The sequence below is a fragment of the Bombina bombina genome, chromosome 1 (genome assembly GCF_027579735.1).
Source record: "Bombina bombina isolate aBomBom1 chromosome 1, aBomBom1.pri, whole genome shotgun sequence".
In the NCBI taxonomy this organism is placed as follows: domain Eukaryota; kingdom Metazoa; phylum Chordata; class Amphibia; order Anura; family Bombinatoridae; genus Bombina; species Bombina bombina.
The window spans coordinates 142,780,810-142,799,522 of record NC_069499.1 but is presented as its reverse complement, the minus strand read 5'-3'; the positions used below and the strand labels follow the sequence as shown (position 1 = coordinate 142,799,522).

The following is an 18,713-nucleotide window of genomic DNA, read 5'->3' as shown; positions in this document are numbered from 1 at the left end:
GTCCAGGCCTGGACTTCATTATTTTTACGGTTACCGGAGGCAAGGGTACCTTCCTACTGAAAGATAAGAAGAACAAATCTAAGGGATGACAATCTTCTCATTTCTCCTTCATTGGTGTGTCCGGTCCACGGCTTCATCCTTACTTGTGGGATATTCTCTTCCCCTACAGGAAATGGCAAAGAGAGCACACAGCAAGAGCTGTCCATATAGCCCCCCCTCTGGCTCCGCCCCCCAGTCATTCTCTTTGCCGCTCTGAACAAGTAGCATCTCCACGGGGATGGTAAAGAGTATGTGGTGTTAGTTGTAGTTTTATTTCTTCTATCAAGAGTTTGTTTTTTTAAAATAGTGCCGGTTTGTACTATTTACTCTACAACAGAAAGTGATGAAGAGTTCTGTTAAAAGAGGAGTATGATTTTAGCACCAGTAACTAAAATCCATTGCTGTTCCCACGCAGGACTGTTGAAACCAGAGAACTTCAGTTGGGGGGAACAGTTTGCAGACTTTTCTGCTCCAGGTATGACCAGTCTATTTTCTAACAAGACATAGTAATGCTAGAAGACTGTCAGTTTTCCCTTATGGGATCGGTAAGCCATTTTCTTAGACTCATAATAGATTTAAGGCTTATAAAATGGGCTCTATGCTGGTTGACACTTTTGTGGGCTAAATCGATTGGTTTATATCATATTTATATGACATTTGGAGTGTTTTGTGTATTTGGAAACACTTTTGGGAACGTTTTTATTTCGCCTGGCAGTTGTTTAGATGCCTAATCTAGTCAGGAAGGCCCCTTCACTCTGGTATGCAGAGGGAGGAGGCCTCATTTTAGCGCCTCAGTTGCGCAGTTACTTCTAGAGGCAGTGCATGCAGCTTCATGTGAGAGGGTCCTGTGGCTAAAAAACGGACTCAGGAAGGCTTATTTCTGTGGTGAATAACCCCTAAGGAAGGTAAAAGCCGCAGCAAAGTCTGTGGCAGGGACTGTAGTGTGTTTAACCTGGTAAATTGAACAAATAGCTCCGGTTTGCTCATTTAAGGGTTTAGAGACTTGAAATGTGGTGTGCAATACTTTCAAAGCATTAAGACACTGGGGTGTAAATTTTGTAAAGATCGGATATTTCCTTAATAGTTTTTCAAACATTCAGAAATAAAGTGTGCTCTTTTTATTATTTAAAGAGACAGTAACGGTTTTGTTTAAAAACGTTTTTATTGCATTAATAGCCTGCCAAATTCTGTCTAACATGTCTGTACCTTCAGATAGCATATGTAAGGACAGTACTGTCACATTTAATAAGGTTGCCCAAGATGATTCTTCAAATGAAGGTAGTGGGGATAGCTCATCATCCTCTCCTTCTGTGTCAACACCAGTTTTGCCCGCGTAGGCGATACCTAGTACATCTAGCGCGCCAATGCTTGTTACTATGTAGCAATTAACTGCAGTTATGGATAATTCTATAGCAAATCTTTTATCCAAACTGCCAGCATTTCCCAGAAAGCGTGATTGCTCAGTTTTTTTAATACAGAGGATGAGCAAGTTGGCGCTGACGATAATTTATCTGTTATACCCTCACATCAATCTGAATTGGCAGTGAGGGAGGGTCTGTCTGAGGGAGAAATTTCTGATTCAGGAAAAGTTTCTCAGCAGGCAGAACCTGATATCGTGGCATTTAAATTTAAGTTAGAACATCTCCGCGCCCTGCTTAAGGAGGTGCTAACTACTCTCGATGATTGTGACCCTTTGGTGATTCCAGAGAAGTTGTGCAAAATGGACAAATTCTTAGAGATCCCTGTGCACGCTGATGCCTTTCCGATACCCAAGAGGGTGGCGGACATAGTGACTAAGGAGTGGGAGAAGCCAGGTATACCTTTTGTTCCACCTCCTATATTTAAGAAAATGTTCCCCATTGTCGACCCCAGAAGGGACGCATGGCAAACGGTCCCTAAGGTTGAGGGGGCAGTTTCAACGTTAGCCTAGCGCACAACTATTCCTATTGAGGACAGTTGCGCTTTCAAAGATCCTATTAATAAAAAATTGGAAGGATTGCTTAAAAAGATATTTGTTCAGCAAGGTTTCCTTCTTCAACCAATTTCGTGCATTATTCCTGTCACCACGGCAGCGTCTTTTTGGTTTGAGAAACTAGAAAATTCGCTCCAAAAGGAGACTCCATATGATGAAGTCATGGACAGAATTCACGCACTAAAGTTGGCTAATTCCTTTATTTTGGATGCCGCTTTTCAATTGGCTAAGTTAGCGGCGAAAAATTCAGGTTTTGCAATAGTGGCGCGCAGAGCGCTTTGGCTAAAATCTTGGTCGGCGGATGTGTCGTCCAAAACAAAATTGCTTAATATTCCTTTCAAGGGTAAGACCCTTTTCGGGCCGGAATTGAAGGAGATTATTTCAGACATCACTGGGGGAAAGGGCCATGCCCTCCCACAGGATAGGCCTTTCAAGGCTAAGAACAAATCTAATTTTCGTTCCTTTCGCAATTTCAGGAACGGACCGACTCCTAACTCTGCAGCCTCTAGACAAGAAGGCAACACTTCCCAGCCTAAACCAGCATGGAAACCATTGCAAGGCTGGAACAAGGGTAAACAGGCCAAGAAGCCTGCTGCTGCTACCAAGACAGCATGAAGGGGTAGCCCCCGATCCGGGACCGGATCTAGTAGGGGGCAGACTTTCTCTCTTTGCTCAGGCTTGGGCAAGAGATGTTCTGGATCCCTGGGCACTAGAAATAGTCTCTCAGGGGTATCTTCTAGAGTTCAAGGAACTTCCTCCAAGGGGAAGGTTCCACATGTCTCGCTTATCTTCAGACCAGATAAAGAGACAGGCATTCTTTCATTGCGTAGGAGACCTATTAAAGATGGGAGTGATACACCCATTTCCAACAGCGGAACAAGGTCTGGGTTTTTACTCAAACCTGTTTGTAGTTCCCAAAAAAGAGGGAACTTTCAGGCCAATTCTGGATCTAAAAATTCTAAACAAATTCCTCAGAGTTCCATCATTCAAAATGGAAACCATTCGGATACTAACTCCGCTGGTGGTTGACTCAGGATCACCTGTCTCAGGGAATGAGTTTCCGCAGACCAGAGTGGGTCATCGTCACGACAGACGCCAGTCTCATAGGCTGGGGCGCGGTCTGGGACTCCCTGAAAGCTCAGGGTCTTTGGTCTCGGGAAGAGTCTCTCCTCCCGATAAACATTTTGGAACTGAGAGCGATATTCAATGCGCTCCTGGCCTGGCCTCACCTAGCGAAGGCCAGATTCATAAGATTTCAGTCGGACAACATGACGACTGTAGCGTACATCAATCATCAGGGGGGAACAAAGAGTTCCTTTGGCGATGAGAGAGGTATCCAAGATCATCAAATGGGCGGAGGATCACTCCTGCCACCTATCTGCAATTCACATCCCAGGAGTAGACAACTGGGAGGCGGATTATTTGAGTCGTCAGACTTTCCATCCGGGGGAGTGGGAACTCCACCCGGAGGTCTTTGCCCAGTTAACTCAACTATGGGGCACTGCAGATATGGATCTGATGGCGTCTCGTCAGAACTCCAAGGTTCCTCGATACGGGTCCAGATCCAGGGATCCCAAGGCGACACTAGTGGATGCATTAGTGGCGCCTTGGTCGTTCAATCTAGCTTATGTGTTTCCACCGTTCCCTCTCCTTCCCAGGCTTGTAGCCAGGATCAAACAGGAGAAGGCCTCTGTGATTCTAATAGCTCCTGCATGGCCACCCAGGACTTGGTATGCAGACCTGGTGAATATGTCATCGGCTCCACCATGGAAGCTACCTTTGAGACAGGATCTTCTAGTACAAGGTCCATTCGAACATCCAAATCTAGTCTCTCTGCAGCTGACTGCTTGGAAATTGAACGCTTGATTCTATCTAAGCGTGGGTTTTCAGATTCAGTTATAGATACTCTGGTTCAAGCCAGAAAACCTGTAACTAGGAAAATTTACCATAAGATATGGCAAAAATATATCCGTTGGTGTGAATCCAAGGGATTCTCTTGGAGTAAAATTAAAATTCCTAGGATACTTTCCTTTCTCCAAGAGGGTTTGGATAAAGGTTTGTCGGCTAGTTCTTTAAAAGGACAGATTTCTGCTCTGTCTGTCTTGTTACACAAACGTCTGGCAGCCGTGCCAGATGTACAGGCGTTTGTACAGGCATTAGTTAGAATCAAGCCTGTCTACAGACCTATGACTCCTCCTTGGAGTCTAAATTTAGTTCTTTCAGTTCTTCAGGGGGTTCCGTTTGAACCCATGCATTCCATAGATATTAAGTTACTATCTTGGAAAGTTCTGTTTTTGGTTGCTATTTCTTCTGCTAGAAGAGTTTCTGAAGTATCTGCTTTGCAGTGTACTTCTCCCTATCTGGTATTCCATACAGATAAGGTAGTTTTACGTACCAAGCCTGGTTTTCTTACAAAGGTGGTTTCCAACAGGAATATTAACCAGGAAATAGTTGTTCCTTCTCTGTGTCCGAATCCAGTTTCGAAGAAGGAACGTTTGTTACACAACCTAGATGTGGTCCGTGCTTTAAAATTCTATTTAGAAGCAACAAAGGATTTCAGACAGACATCATCCTTGTTTGTCGTTTATTCTGGTAAGAGGAGAGGGCAGAAAGCTAATGCTACCTCTCTTTCTTTTTGGCTGAAAAGCATCATCCGATTGGCTTATGAGACTGCCCGACGGCAGCCTCCTGAACGAATTACAGCTCACTCTACTAGAGCTGTGGCTTCCACATGGGCCTTCAAGAACGAGGCTTCTGTTGATCAGATCTGTAAGGCAGCAACTTGGTCTTCTCTGCATACTTTTGCCAAATTTTACAAATTCGATACTTATGTTTCTTCGGAGGCTGTTTTTGGGAGAAAGGTTTTGCAAGCCGTGGTGCCTTCCGTTTAGGTAACCTGACTTGCTCCCTCCCTTCATCCGTGTCCTAAAGCTTTGTTATTGGTTCCCACAAGTAAGGATGAAGCCGTGGACCGGACACACCAATGTAGGAGAAAACAGAATTTATGTTTACCTGATAAATTTCTTTCTCCTACGGTGTGTCCGGTCCACGGCCCGCCCTGGCTTTTAGTCAGGTTTGAAAATTTTTATTCCATACACTACAGTCACCACGGCACCCTATAGTTTCTCCTTTTTTTCTCCTAACCGTCGGTCGAATGACTGGGGGGCGGAGCCAGAGGGGGGGCTATATGGACAGCTCTTGCTGTGTGCTCTCTTTGCCATTTCCTGTAGGGGAAGAGAATATCCCACAAGTAAGGATGAAGCCGTGGACCGGACACACCGTAGGAGAAAGAAATTTATCAGGTAAACATAAATTCTGTTTTTCTTTCCTCTCGTTCTGACAAATCCCAATGACAACAATCCTCGCCCAAGCAACCCAAGAGTACTTGGAAGTCGGCTCAGTCCTGGAATAAGTTCAAGCAGAATAAGAAGCCTGCCAAAAACAAATCGGCATAAAGGGGAGGCCCCCGATCCAGGATCGGATCGTGTAGGGTGCAGACTGTCTCTTTTTTCAGACGCTTTGTTCAGGGACGTACAGGATCCGTAGGTCTTGGAGGTCGTACTCAGGGATACAAGATAGGTTTCAAATCTCATCCGCCCAGGGGCAGATTCCTACTCTCGACACTGTCTACCAGACCAGAAAAGAGGTATTCCTTTCTAGGGTGCGTTCAGGACCTATCCTCCTTAGGAGTTGTTGTCCCGGTGCCTCGAAGAAAGAGGTCTGGGGTTTTATTTAAACCTTTCCGTGGTCCCAAAGAAGGAGGGAACTTTCCGTCCAATTCTAGACCTAAAGTGCTTAAACAAATTTCTCAGTGTCCCTTTCTTCAGGATAGTTCAGGAAGGCCAGTTTATGACCACTATAGATCTGAAGAACGCTTACCTTCATGTTCCAATCCACAGGTAACACTTTCTGTTCCTGAGGTTTGCATTCCTGGACCAGCACTTCCAGTTCATTGCCCTTCCGTTTGGCCTAGCTACTGCTCCAAGAATCCTTACGAAGGTTCTGGGGGCTCTTCTAGCCGTTGCTAGAACTCAGGGTATTACAGTAGCCCCATACTTATATGATATTCTGGTGCAAGCACCATCTTTTCGTCTTACGGAAGAATACTCAAAGTCCCTTCTCAGTCTTCTTTGATCACATGGATGGAAGATTACCAGGCTCTTATTCCTGGGTTCTATAATAGACTCCATATCCATGAGGATATTTATAATAGACCAGAGACGTTGAAAGCTAACTTCGGCATGTCTTGCCCTCCGGACCTTCTTGAGTCCCTCTGTGGCTCAGTGTATGGAGGTGATTGGTCTCATGGTGTCCTGCATGGACGTTATTCCTTTTGCCAGGTTCCGTCTTAGACCTTTACAGCTGTGCATGCTGAGATAGTGTAACGGCGATCATTCTGATTCTGATTGTATTAGACAACCGGTCGAGAGAATCGCTCTCTTGGTGGCTCTGTCCAGATCATCTGTCTCGAGGGACGTGCTTCTTAAAACCATCCTGGGAGTTTGTGACTACGGACACAAGCCTATCCGGATGGGGAGCTGTTTGGGGTGCCAGGAAGGCACAAGGGTTGTGGACTCAGGATCAATTTTGGAACTACGGGCAATCTTTAATGCCTTGAAGGAATGGCCACTTCTGGGTTCGTCCCAGTTTATCAGATTCCAATCAGACAATATATCCTTGATGGCTTACATCAACCATCAGGGGGGAACGAGAAGTTCCTTGGCGATGAAGGAAGTATCTCAGATTCTGGAGTGGGCAGAGGCCCACAGCTGTTTGCTGTCAGCAATCCACATTCCGGGTGTGGTCAACTGGGAGGAGGATTTTCTCAGCAGGCAATCCTTCCACCCAGGGGAATGGTATTGTCATCCCAATGTGTTTGCAGAGATATGCAGCAAGTGGGGGACGCCGGAGATAGATCTCATGGCGTCCCGTCTCAATACCAAGCTACCCTGGTACGGGTCGAGGGATCCCCAAGGGGATCTAATAGATGCACAAGCAGTTACCTGGAGGTTCAAACTCATATATGTTTTTCCTCCATTACCGCTTCATCCTCAAGTTGTGGCCCGCATCAAGCAGGAGCGGGTATCGGTAATCCTGATTGCTCCATCGTGGCAGCGAAGGACGTGGTTCGCCGATCTAGTGGGGATGTCCTCATCTCCTCTGTAAAAGTTACCTTGTCATAGAGACCTGCTGTTACAAGGTCCATTTGTTCATCAAAATCTAGATTCACTGAGGCTGACTGCGTGGAGATTGAACACTTAGTCTTAGCCAAGAGAGGTTTCTCTGAGAGTGTCATTGATACTCTTATTCAAGCTTGTAAACCAGTTACTACGTATCTACCACAGAGGGTGGAGGACCTACTTATTCTGGTGTGAAGAGCATGCTTTTTCCTGGTACAGAGATAGGGTTGTAAGGATCTTATCTTTTCTCCAGGATGGACTGGAGAAGGGCCTTTCTGCTATTTCCCTGAGGAAACAGATTTCGGCCCCGTCGGTTTTATTGCACAAGAGACTGGCTGAGCTTTCAGACGTGCAGTCCTTTGTTAAGGCTCTGATTAGGATCAGACCTGTGTTTAGATCTGGGGCTCCTCATTGAATCCTAAATCTTGTTCTTTGTGTTTTGCAACAGGCTATGTTTGAGCCTCTGCATTCCGTTGACATTAAATTGTTATCTTGAAAGGTTCTCTTTTTATTGGCTATTGCCTCTGCGCGCAGAGTTTCTGAGATCTCTGCTTTGCAATGTGAGTTCCCTTATCTGATTTTTCATGCAGATAAGTCAGTTTTACGTACTAAACTAAGGTTTTCTTCCTAAGTTTGTGTCCGATTGCAACATCAATCAAGAGATTGTGGTTCCTTCCTTGTGTCCTAATCCTTCTTTGAAGGAACGTTTACTTCACCATTTGGATGTGGTTCGCGACCTTGTATTTTTTTTCACAGGCTACTAAGGAGTTTAGACAATCTTCCTCTTTGTTTGTTGTCTATTCGTTGAAGCGTAAGGGGCAGAAGGCTACTTCGACTTCCCTATCATTTTGGTTAAGGAGTGTCATCCGCTTAGCTTACGAGACAGCGGGACATCATCCTCTTGAGAGGATAACGGCTCATTCCACTAGAGCAGTGGCTTCCTCTTGGGCCTTTAAGAACGAGGCCTTCTATGGATTAGATTTTTAAGGCGGCTACCTGGTCCTCCTTACATACTTTTTCTAATTTTTACAAGTTTATGTTTTTGCTTTGGCTGAAGCAGCTTTCGGGAGAAAAGTTTTGCAGGCTGTGGTGCCCTCAGCATAGGGTCCGCCTCTTCCTTTTTGCTCCCTCATTATTCATTCAGTGTCTTCTGGAGCTTGGGTATAATTTTCCCAACTGTAAGGAATGAAGCCTTGGACTCTCCCTATCTTAGGAAGGAAAACCATAATTTATGCTTACCAGATAAATTCCTCTCCTTACGGATAGGGAGAGTCCACGGCCCCCACCCTTTTTTCTTGTCTAATGGTGGCCCCCTATTATTTATCTTATTCTTCTGGCACTATTTATACCCTGATGTTTCTCCTACTTTTCCTTGTTCCCTCGGCAGAATGACTGGGGTAATGAGGAAGTGCGAGGGATATTTAATCCTTTGGCTGGGGTGTCTTTGCCTCCTCCTGGTGGCCAGGTGTTGTATTTCCCATACAGTAAGGAATGAAGCCGTGGACTCTCCCTATACGGAAGGAAAGGAATTTATCTGGTAAGCATAAATTATGTTTTTTCCTTTTCAATGATGTGGGGGTTAGACCGTCTTTCCAAAAATGCATGCAAGTAATCAATAATTTTCAATAAAACACCTCTCAGAGCTAGTAGCTAATAGGTTTACCTTCTCCATAATGGAGAAACTACTGAATTTGTGAAACCTTTAGTGAAGTCCAGGGGGTATTTCTGTATTTACAGGTGGTGTTAAGGGAAGGCTTAAAAGGGCTTAAAAAACATTGTGGCAATCATCTTGAAGGAATATATTTTATTCTTCAGAATCAAGGACTCACCAGTGCAAACACTTTAACTGAAGTGGCTTCAAATGATCAAGTTTATTGACAGAGAGCCCAAATAATCTCAAGCTTTTGCCAAATGTAGGTTTCTTTTTTTAGGCAGTGATTTATTTATTTATTTTTTTGGATTCCTGCCTTATTCTATCTGATGTTAGCTCCAAGGTATAGTGAGATCACACTGGAGAGAAAGCAAGTATCGGGGTGTTTCTCAAATTACATATCCAATTACCAAAGTGTTTCATGGTCTTATTGTTAATATTTCAATGTTGCACATTATCTCTTCTTTGCTTTGGCGCACTTTAAGGGAAAAGTTTTATAATGTACTGCCTCTTTACCTTAGCGGAATCTGCATAATTTTTTTTTTTTAAACTTTGGAAAAAAGTAGTTTATAACTAAACTATTTTCATTGAAAAAAGTAACTCTCCTTAAAGAGCTGTAATAGTCAATTATATGTTCTAATCCAATCAGCAGTGCTAGTTACAAAGCAGAGTTGTGCAGGCAGTTTCCGCTCGGGACCTGCAGTGTTCTGCTGGTCTCAATCAGTACTTCTACTGTGTGTTTAACCCCTTTGCGGGTCTTAAAATGACATACTTGAATAGTTTAGAGGATGTAATTTATCGATCTTATGTCCCTTTAAGATGGTGTGAATTCAGCTTCTCCATTTAATGATTGTGTGCTTATTTTGCAGGCTATGGCACACAGCATGTGCCAGTAAAGAAGGAGAGATCTTTGTCTTCGGGGGTTGTGCCAACAACTTACTTGCACATCATAAAGCGGTAATTATTTGCTTTGTATTTGAATTTATGTTGAATCTGCTTTGTTATAACATATACCTGTAATATTTTTTTTATTTATTTAGCATTGTGAATGTGCCTTTTTTAGCATCCCTTTGATAGTGATGCTTGGAAAAATGTAAACCTTATGCCCGTATTAAGAATCAAGCGAGATTGCCAACTTGGAGCAATATTGTCTTGAATTAAAAAAAAAATCTCTTCCCTCTGGTTGCTGGCGAACACAGAGAAAATTGAGCCAGACAGCAGAATGAAAAAAAAGTACTTTATAAATGTGTTAGAGGTCCCCTCAGGGCTGGGATACCACTTATCGCTAGTCAGTATTCATCTGGAACTAAATAATTCACCATGCAAGGCCTTGGAGAGAAAAATCAGACATGCACACAGAAATAGTCTGTCAGCTCTGTTTATTATAAACAGTGCTGTGATTATATAGTATATACATCACATAATTTGTAAATTAACACAGAGGGGCTTGATACTCGCCCCTTTATTGCAACATAATCAGTGGAAAGTTACAGAACTTTAGACATAAGATTGTTTATATAAAGAGCCAAAAACTGTGAAACGCGGACCTTGTTAAAAAGATAACTGTATAAAATGAGACTATATTTATGCTAGAAAAGGCACGGTTACGCTTGGCAACCCGATAAAAATGTTATTCTCTAAGCACAGATGTCAGCAGATTAAGTTTGACAAAAACAACAGTTCAGTGTTAGTTCAGAATGGCTGAATAGATACAAAATGGAGGCAGGTTGATTACATATACTCTTACAATATGCATAATGCATCATTTTATTTTTTAATTTTATCTTTTTTATGTCTCTGTGCACATAGAGGAAACATTCAGTTAATTTACGGAAAAAAATACTGATTTTTTTTTTTTAAAAAAATGGTTAAAATAAAGGAAAAAAACGTATCCCCCCAAAATAAAAGCACCCCAATTCATCTGCTTATTTTTTTTCTAAGCATTGCAGACATTTTCCACAATAAAGGATAAAAAAAACAATTCAATAAACATTCAATGATTCATTAAAGGGATTTTCCTTTTGTGATTCAGACAAAACATACCATTTAAAAAAAGGTTTCCAATTTACTTCTATTATCAAATGTGCTTTGTTCCCATGCTATTCTTTGTTGAAGAGATACCTAGTAGTCACCTGGAGCACTACATGGCAGGAAATAGTGCTGCAATCTAGTGCTCTTGCAAATGGCTAACAATCTTGTAAAACTGTTACCCTATAATGCTCCAGAAATGGGCCTGCTCCTAAGCATAAGTCCCTGCTTTTCAACAAAATATACCTAGAGAACTAAGTAAAAATGATAATAGAGCATGTGATTTCTCTTGTTAAGTGTATCCAGTCCACGGATCATCCATTACTTATGGAATATATTCTCCTTCCCAACAGGAAGTTGCAAGTTGCAAGAGTCCACCCACAGCAAAGCTGCTATATAGCTCCTCCCCTAACTGCCATATTCAGTCATTCTCTTGCAAGCCTCAACATAGATAGGAGGTCGTGAGAGTCTGTGGTGATTTATACTTAGTTTATTCTTCAATCAAAAGTTTGTTATTTTTAAATGGCACCGGAGTGTGCTGTTTATCTCAGGCAGTATTTGGAAGAAGAATCTGCCTGCGTTTTTTTCTATGATCTTAGCAGACGTAACTGAGATCCATTTGCTGTTCTCACACATTCTGAGGAGTGAGGTACTTCAGAGGGGGAATGGCGTGCAGGTTTTCCTGCAGATAAGGTATGTGCAGTAAAATAATTTTTCTAGGAATGGAATTGACTAAGAAAATGCTGCTGATACCGAAGTAATGTAAGTAAAGCCTTAAATGCAGCGATAGCGACTGGTATCAGGCTTATTAATAGAGATACATACTCTTATAAAAATGTGTTTTAAAACGTTTGCTGGCATGTTTAATCGTTTTTTAACGTACATTGTTGATAACACTGTAATGTTGGTATAGCCTTAAATGCAGTAAAAGCGACTGGTATCAGGCTTATTAATAGAGATACATACTCTTGTAAACATGTGTTTTAAAACGTTTGCTGGCATGTTTAATCGTTTTTTAACATATGTTTGGTGATAAAACTTATTGGGGCCTAAGTTTTTTCCACATGGCTGGCTTAAATTTTGCATAGAAACAGTTAACTGAAGCTTCCCACTGTTGTAATATGAGTGGGAGGGGCCTAATTTAGCGCTTTTTTGCGCAGTTAAAATTACAAAATGAATTATCCAGATTCCCTCAGCAGTCCCATGAATACTACAGGACATTTCTAAAGGGCTAAAAAGACTTCCAAAATCGTTTTTAGGGAAGGTAATCCACAGCTCTGCTGTGGCAGTTTTGTTGTGTCTGTTTTTAAAAAAAAAAAAAAAAAAAGTCTGTCGTTTTTTTGATCTGTTTTTTTGCATTAAGGGGTTAATCATCCATTTGCAAGTGGGTGCAATGCTCTGTTACCTTATTACATGTACTGTAAAAATTTCGTTTGTTTTGACAAAATTTGTTTCTCTTAAAGGCACAGTAACATTTTATATATTTGCTTGTTAACTTGATTTAAAGTGTTTTCCAAGCTTATTAGTCTCATTATTAGTCTGTTCTAACATGTCTGACATAGAGGAAGCTCTGTGTTCATTATGTTTTAAGGCCATGGTGGAACCCCATCTTAGAATGTGTACCAGATGTACTGATTTCATGTTAAACAATAAAGATCATTTTTTGTCTTTAAAAACATTATCACCAGAGGATTCTGTCGTGGGGGTAGTTATGCCAACTAACTCTCCCCACGTGTCAGACCTTTTGACTCCCGCTTTAGGGACTCACGCTCAAATGGCGCCAAGTACATCAAGGGCACCCATAGCGTTTATTTTACCAGGGGATTCTGTCGAGGGGAAAGTTATGCCGATTAACTCTCCCCACGTGTCAGACCCTTCGACTCCCGCTTCAGGGACTCACGCTCAAATGGCGCCAAGTACATCAAGGGCGTCCATAGCGTTTATTTTACAAGACATGGCAAAGGTGGTGAATAATACTCTGGCAGCAGTATTAGTCAGACTACCTGAAATTAAAGGAAAGTAGATAGCTCTGGGTGTAGATACAGAGCATACAGACGCTTTAAGAACCATGTATGATACTACCTCACAATATGCTTAGTCTGTGGGTGATTTTTTTTTTGACTCAGGGAAGATGATTTAACCTGATTCTGATATTTCTACATTTAAAATTTATGCTTGAGAACCTCCACTTGTTGCTCAGGGAGGCTTTGGCTGCTCTGAATGAATGTGTACAATCGCAGGGCCAGAGAAATTGTGTAGACTGGATAAATAATATGCAGTGCCGGTGTGTACTGATGTTTTTCCAATACCTAAAGAGGTTTACTAAATTTTTTTTTAATAAGGAATGGGATAGACCAGGTGTGCCGTTCTCTTCCCCTCCTATTTTTTAGAAGAATGTTTTCTAATAGTTACCACCACGGGACTTCTGGCAGACAGTTCCTAAGGTGGAGAGAAGAGTTTCTACTCTAGCTAAGCGTACCACTACCTCTGGCGAGGACAGTTGTGCTTTTTAGATCCAATGGATAAAAAATGTTTATTCAACAGGGCTTTATCCTGCAGCCCCTTGCATACATTGCTTCTGTCACTGCTGCTGCGGCGTTCTGGGTTGAGTCTCTTAATGAGGCTTTACAGTTAGCGACTCCATTGGATGAATATATTTGACAAGCTTATGCTAGCCAATTCCTTTGTTTTCTGATGCCTTTGTTCATTTGACTAGACTAACGGCTAAGAATTCTGTTTTTTACTTTACTGGCGCGCAGAGCGCTATGGCTTATATCATGGTCAGCTGTCGTGACTTTAATAAATAAGCTACTTAACTCCCTTCAAGGGGCAGACCCTATTCGGGCCTGGTTTGAAGGAGATTATTGCTTATATCACTGGAGGAAAAGGTCATGCCCTTCCTCAGGATAGGAATCAAGGGCCAAAAAAGGTCTAATTTTCGTGCCTTTTAAAACTTCAGGGCAGGTGTGGCATCCACTTCCTCTAAGACAAAACAAGAGGGAATTTTTGCTCAGTCCAAGGCGGTCTGGAGACAATTGGACCTGGAACAAAGATAAGCAGGCCAAGGAGCCTGCTGCTGCCTCTAAGGCAGCATGAAGGAACGGACCCCTATCCGGTAACGGATCCTATAGGGAGCAGACTTTCATTCTTCGCCCGGGCGTGGGCAAGAGATGCCCAGGATCCCTAGGCATTGGAATTTATATCCCAGAGATATCTTCTGGATTTCAAAGATTCCCCCACAAAAAAAGGGGAGATTTCGCCTTCACAATTATCTGTAAACCAGATAAAGAAGGAGGCATTCTTACATTGTGTACGAGATCCATCCAGTTCCAAGAGAGGAACAGGGACAGAGTTTTTACTCAAATCTGTTTGTGGTTCCCAAGATGAGGGAACCTTCAGACCTATTTTGGATCTAAAGATCTTAAACAAATTCCTCAGAATTCCGTCATTTAAGATGGAAACTATTCGTACCATCTTAACTATGATCCAGGAGAGTCAATAGAGGACTACAATGGATTTGAAGGATGCTTATCCTCACATTGTGATGCATAACGATCACCTTCGTTTTTCAGGTTTGCCTTTCTAGACAGGCATTACCAGTTTGTAGCTCTTTCCTTTGGGATATCTACAGCCCCAAGAATCTTTATGGAGGTTCTGGGGTCGCTTTGGCGGTCCTTAGGCCGTGGGGCATAGAAGTGGCCCCTTAGTTAGACGACATCCTGATACAGGCGTCAAACATCCAAATTGCCAAGTCTCATACCGACGTAGTACTGGCATTTCTGAGATCACATGGGTGGAAAGTGAACAAGGAAAGAGTTCTCTATTCCCAATCTCAAGGGTTTCCCTCCTAGGGACTCTGATAGATTCTGTAGAAATGAAAATTTACCTGACGGAGTCCAGGTTGTCAAAGTTTCTAAATTTCTGCCGTGTTTTTCATCCCATCCGCGCCCTTCGGTGGCTCAGTACATGAATGAAATCGGCTTAATAGGTAGCGGCAAGGGACATAGTACCGTTTGCACGTCTACATTTCAGACCGCTGCAACTATGCATGCTCAGTCAGAGGAACAGGGATTACACAGATTTGTCCCCCTGTTGATCCTGGACCAAGAGACCAGAGATTCTCTTCTCTGGTGACTATGTCGGGTCCATCTGACCAAGGGTATGACCTTCCGCAGGTCAGATGGGACAATTGTTACAATGGATGCCAGCCTTTTAGGTTGGGATGCAGTCTGGAACTCCCTGAAGGCTCAGGGATAGTGGACTTAGGAGGAGACCCTCCTTCTAATAACTATTCTGGGAGTGATATTCCATGCTCTTCAGACTTGGCCTCAGTTAGCAACTCTGAGGTACATCATACTCAGTCGGACAATATACACGACTGTGGCTTACATCAGCCATCAAGGGGGAACAGAAGTTCCCTAGTGATGTTAGAAGTCTTACAATAATTCACTGGACAGAGACTCACTCTTGTCTATCAGCTATCCATATCCCAGGTGTTGAGAACTGGGAGGTGGATTTTCTGAGTCGTCAGACTTTTCTTCCGGGGGAGTGGGATTTCCTCCGGAGGTCAAGACCAAGCAGGAGAGGGCTTTGGTGTTTTTGACAGCGCCTGCGTAGCCACGCAGGACCTGGTATGCAGATCTGGTGGACATGTCATCCTTTCCATCACGGTCTCTGCTTCTGAGACAGGTCCCTCTACCTCAGGGTCCTTTCAACCATCTAAATAGAATCAATCTGAGATGGACTGCCTGGAGACTGAACGCTTGATGTTATCAAAGCATGGCTTCTCCGGGTCAGTCATTGATACCTTAAATACAGACATGAAAGCCTGTCTCTAGGAAAATTGAACATAGATATGGTGTAAATATCTGATTGTTATGAATCCAAGGGTTACTCATGGAGTAAAGCCTGGATTCCCAGGATATTATCTTTTCTCCAAGATGTTTTTGAGAAAAGGGGTGTCAGCTAATTCCTTAAAAGGGACAGATTTTTACTCTGTCTATTTTTTTGCACCAGCGTCTGGCAGGTATTCTAGACGTTCAGGCATTTGGTCAGGCTTTGGTTAGATCCAAGCCTGTGTTTAAAACTGTTGCTCCACCATGGAGCTTAAACCTGGTTCTTAAGGCTCTTCAAGAAGTTCCGTTTGAACCTTTTTTGTTCCATAGATATCCATCTTTATCTTGGAAAGTTCCTTTTGGGTAGCTATTTCCTCGACTCGTAGAGTCTCCAAGTTATCTGTGTTACAATGTGATTCTCCTTATCTGGTCCTTCGTACGGATAAGGTAGTCCTGCGTACCAACCTGGGTTTTTTCCTAAGGTGGTATCTAACAAGAACATCACTCAAGAGATAGTTGTTCCATGCTTGTATCCTAATCCTTCCTCAAAGAAGGAACGTCTATTACACAATATTGGACGTGGTTTGTGCTTTAAAGTTTTACTTACAAGTTACTACAGTTTTCATCAAACGTTCACCTTGTTTGTTGTCTATTCTGGACAGAGAAGAGGTCAAAAGACTTCAGCAGCCTCTCTGTTTTTTTGTTAAAAAGCATAATTCATTTAGCTTATGAGACTGCTGGACAGCAGCCTCCTGAAGGGATTGCAGCTCATTCTACTAGAGCTGTGGTTTTCACTTGGGCCTTTTTTAAATGTGGCTTCTGTTGAACAGATTTACAAGACAGAGTCTTGGTCTGCGCTTCATACTTTTTCAAATTTAACAAATTTGATACCTTGCTTCTTCGGAGGCTATTTTTGGGAGAAAGGTTTTTTTTACAGGCAGTGGTAACTTCCGTTTAAGTACCTGCCTTGTCCCTCCCATCATCCGTGTACTTTAGCTTTGGTATTGGTATTCCATAAGTAATGGATGATCCGTGGACTGGATACACTTAACAAGAGAAAACATAATTTATGCTTACCTGATAAATTTATTTCTCTTGCAGTGTATCCAGTCCACGGCCCGCCCTGTCACTTTAAGGCAGGTAATTTTTTTCATTTGAACTACAGTCACCACTGCACCCTATGGTTTTTCCTTTCTCTGCATGTTTTCGGTCGAATGACTGAATATGGCAGTTAGGGGAGGAGCTATATAGCAGCTTTGCAACTTCCTGTTGGGAAGGAGAATATATTCTATAAGTAATGGATGATCCGTGGACTGGATACACTACAAGAGAAATAAATTTATCAGGTAAGCATAAATTGTTTTTAAACAACTTTCTAATTTACTTCTATCTGAATCGTGCCTTATTTACTATAATGTCTCTCTGTCATTGTACAAGCAGTTCTTGCAGGTGCAACCAATTGGATGTGATCCGCCACTCTTGAGTATAAATTAATTCATTTTCTCCCGTCCATTTTAGAACAGAAAAATTCTGCATCATAAGTCAACTTCTTTTTTTTTTTGTCTTTGTTTTAAAACATCTTTTTCTTTTTATAAGACACAGTCACCACATGTTTTTAAAATAAAGTGATACATCTTACTAGAATTAAAATATAAAAAGCATTTGTAATTTCTTTTTATTACCCTTTCTTAAAAAGGTATCTCCCTCTCTATGCCCAGCAATGTGCCGCATATACCTATTAATCAGACAGCAGTGAATGTGTTGTATTTTACTAAGTACCGATATGGACTTTGTTTATATATGTACTATTTATCCTGTGTACTTTTATTATTGCTTTTCCATGATTTACATTCTGCTCATACTAAAGAGGAGTTTTAAGGGTTATGTTCTACTGAAAAACAATGCAAATCTAGATATGTATGTTATATAATGTGATTTTAATTTAGACTCTACATATGAATGTTTTTATTTTGCAGGCCCATAGCAATGCCATTTTAGTGTTTCCTGTGCAACCAAAGTCTCTTGTCAGGTAATCTACCTATTTTTATTTTCTCTGGTTGTTGATTTGGCTTTTTCAGTAACATTATTTATTAGCATAACAGATTTAGGTAATCAATATCTATTTTCACACAAATACATATAGCATATATCCATTTACCTCTGTGTATATGCTCCACAATGTAATAGCCTTGTATAGTGTTTAAATTGTAAACTATCCACAAAAAATATGTTTGTGGATTCTATTTAGAAATGTATATGCAAATAAATGGTAAACTCAAATTTGGCTTTAGAATTAGGCATTTTGCACAATTAAAAACATTCACACACATTAATACTTTTAAAATGATCTAGACTTTGATATGTATCGTTTTCTCTTGATTTTTAAAAGGCTTTGTGTACAGACAATAATTGCGTTTAAGGATATGCTTGCAAACTCCCTGGATTGTCTCCCAAAGCACTTGCTTCACAACGTCCATCAACGATTTGGAAGCGTTAACAACACCTGTGGATCCTGAGAGAGCAAATGATAATATCTGAACAGCTGTAAATATATAGAGGATTAATGTTGTGTGTATTTTAGTACATTTGCTTGTTTACAGCAATTAGCGATAATCTAGTGTAAATATATGTATAATAAATGTTATGAATCATCCGTGTTCTCGTTCTCATTCATCCTGGAGGATTGCAGTTTATTCTAATTGTTTCATTTTGACCAGATCAATGGCTTTCTTGCATAGTGGGCAAGATGATACAATCAAAATGTAGTAGTTTTCTTCCACACTAAAGTCTTTCCAAATGTGTTAAACTGCATGTTTAAGCACAAAACCAGCCAGAAAGATCATTTGGCCATGGAGCTCATTTGTGGACAAATATCTATAAAATGGAGTAAACCACATATAATAATCTGTGTTAAATAAATCACAAATATTATGAAAATTTTTGATTTACTGAATAAGGGAGCCTCAATAATTCTGGCCAGAATTCGAGTTCTACTGAAAGGTACCTCA

At 41.6% G+C, this 18,713-nt stretch overlaps 1 protein-coding gene across 1 annotated transcript in view; it reads left to right on the top strand.

Annotated features, from left to right (window-relative positions):
* Positions 1-18,358, top strand: part of KLHDC2 (kelch domain containing 2) — an 80,103-nt gene extending 61,745 nt beyond the window's left edge. Inside the window, exons 11-13 of the mRNA XM_053697653.1 lie at positions 9,712-9,799; positions 17,682-17,734; positions 18,095-18,358. Of these exons, the coding sequence (XP_053553628.1) occupies positions 9,712-9,799; positions 17,682-17,734; positions 18,095-18,221 (268 nt within the window). The 3' untranslated portion in view covers positions 18,222-18,358. The remainder of the gene's footprint in view (positions 1-9,711; positions 9,800-17,681; positions 17,735-18,094) is intronic.
* Positions 18,359-18,713: the final 355 nt, after the last annotated feature.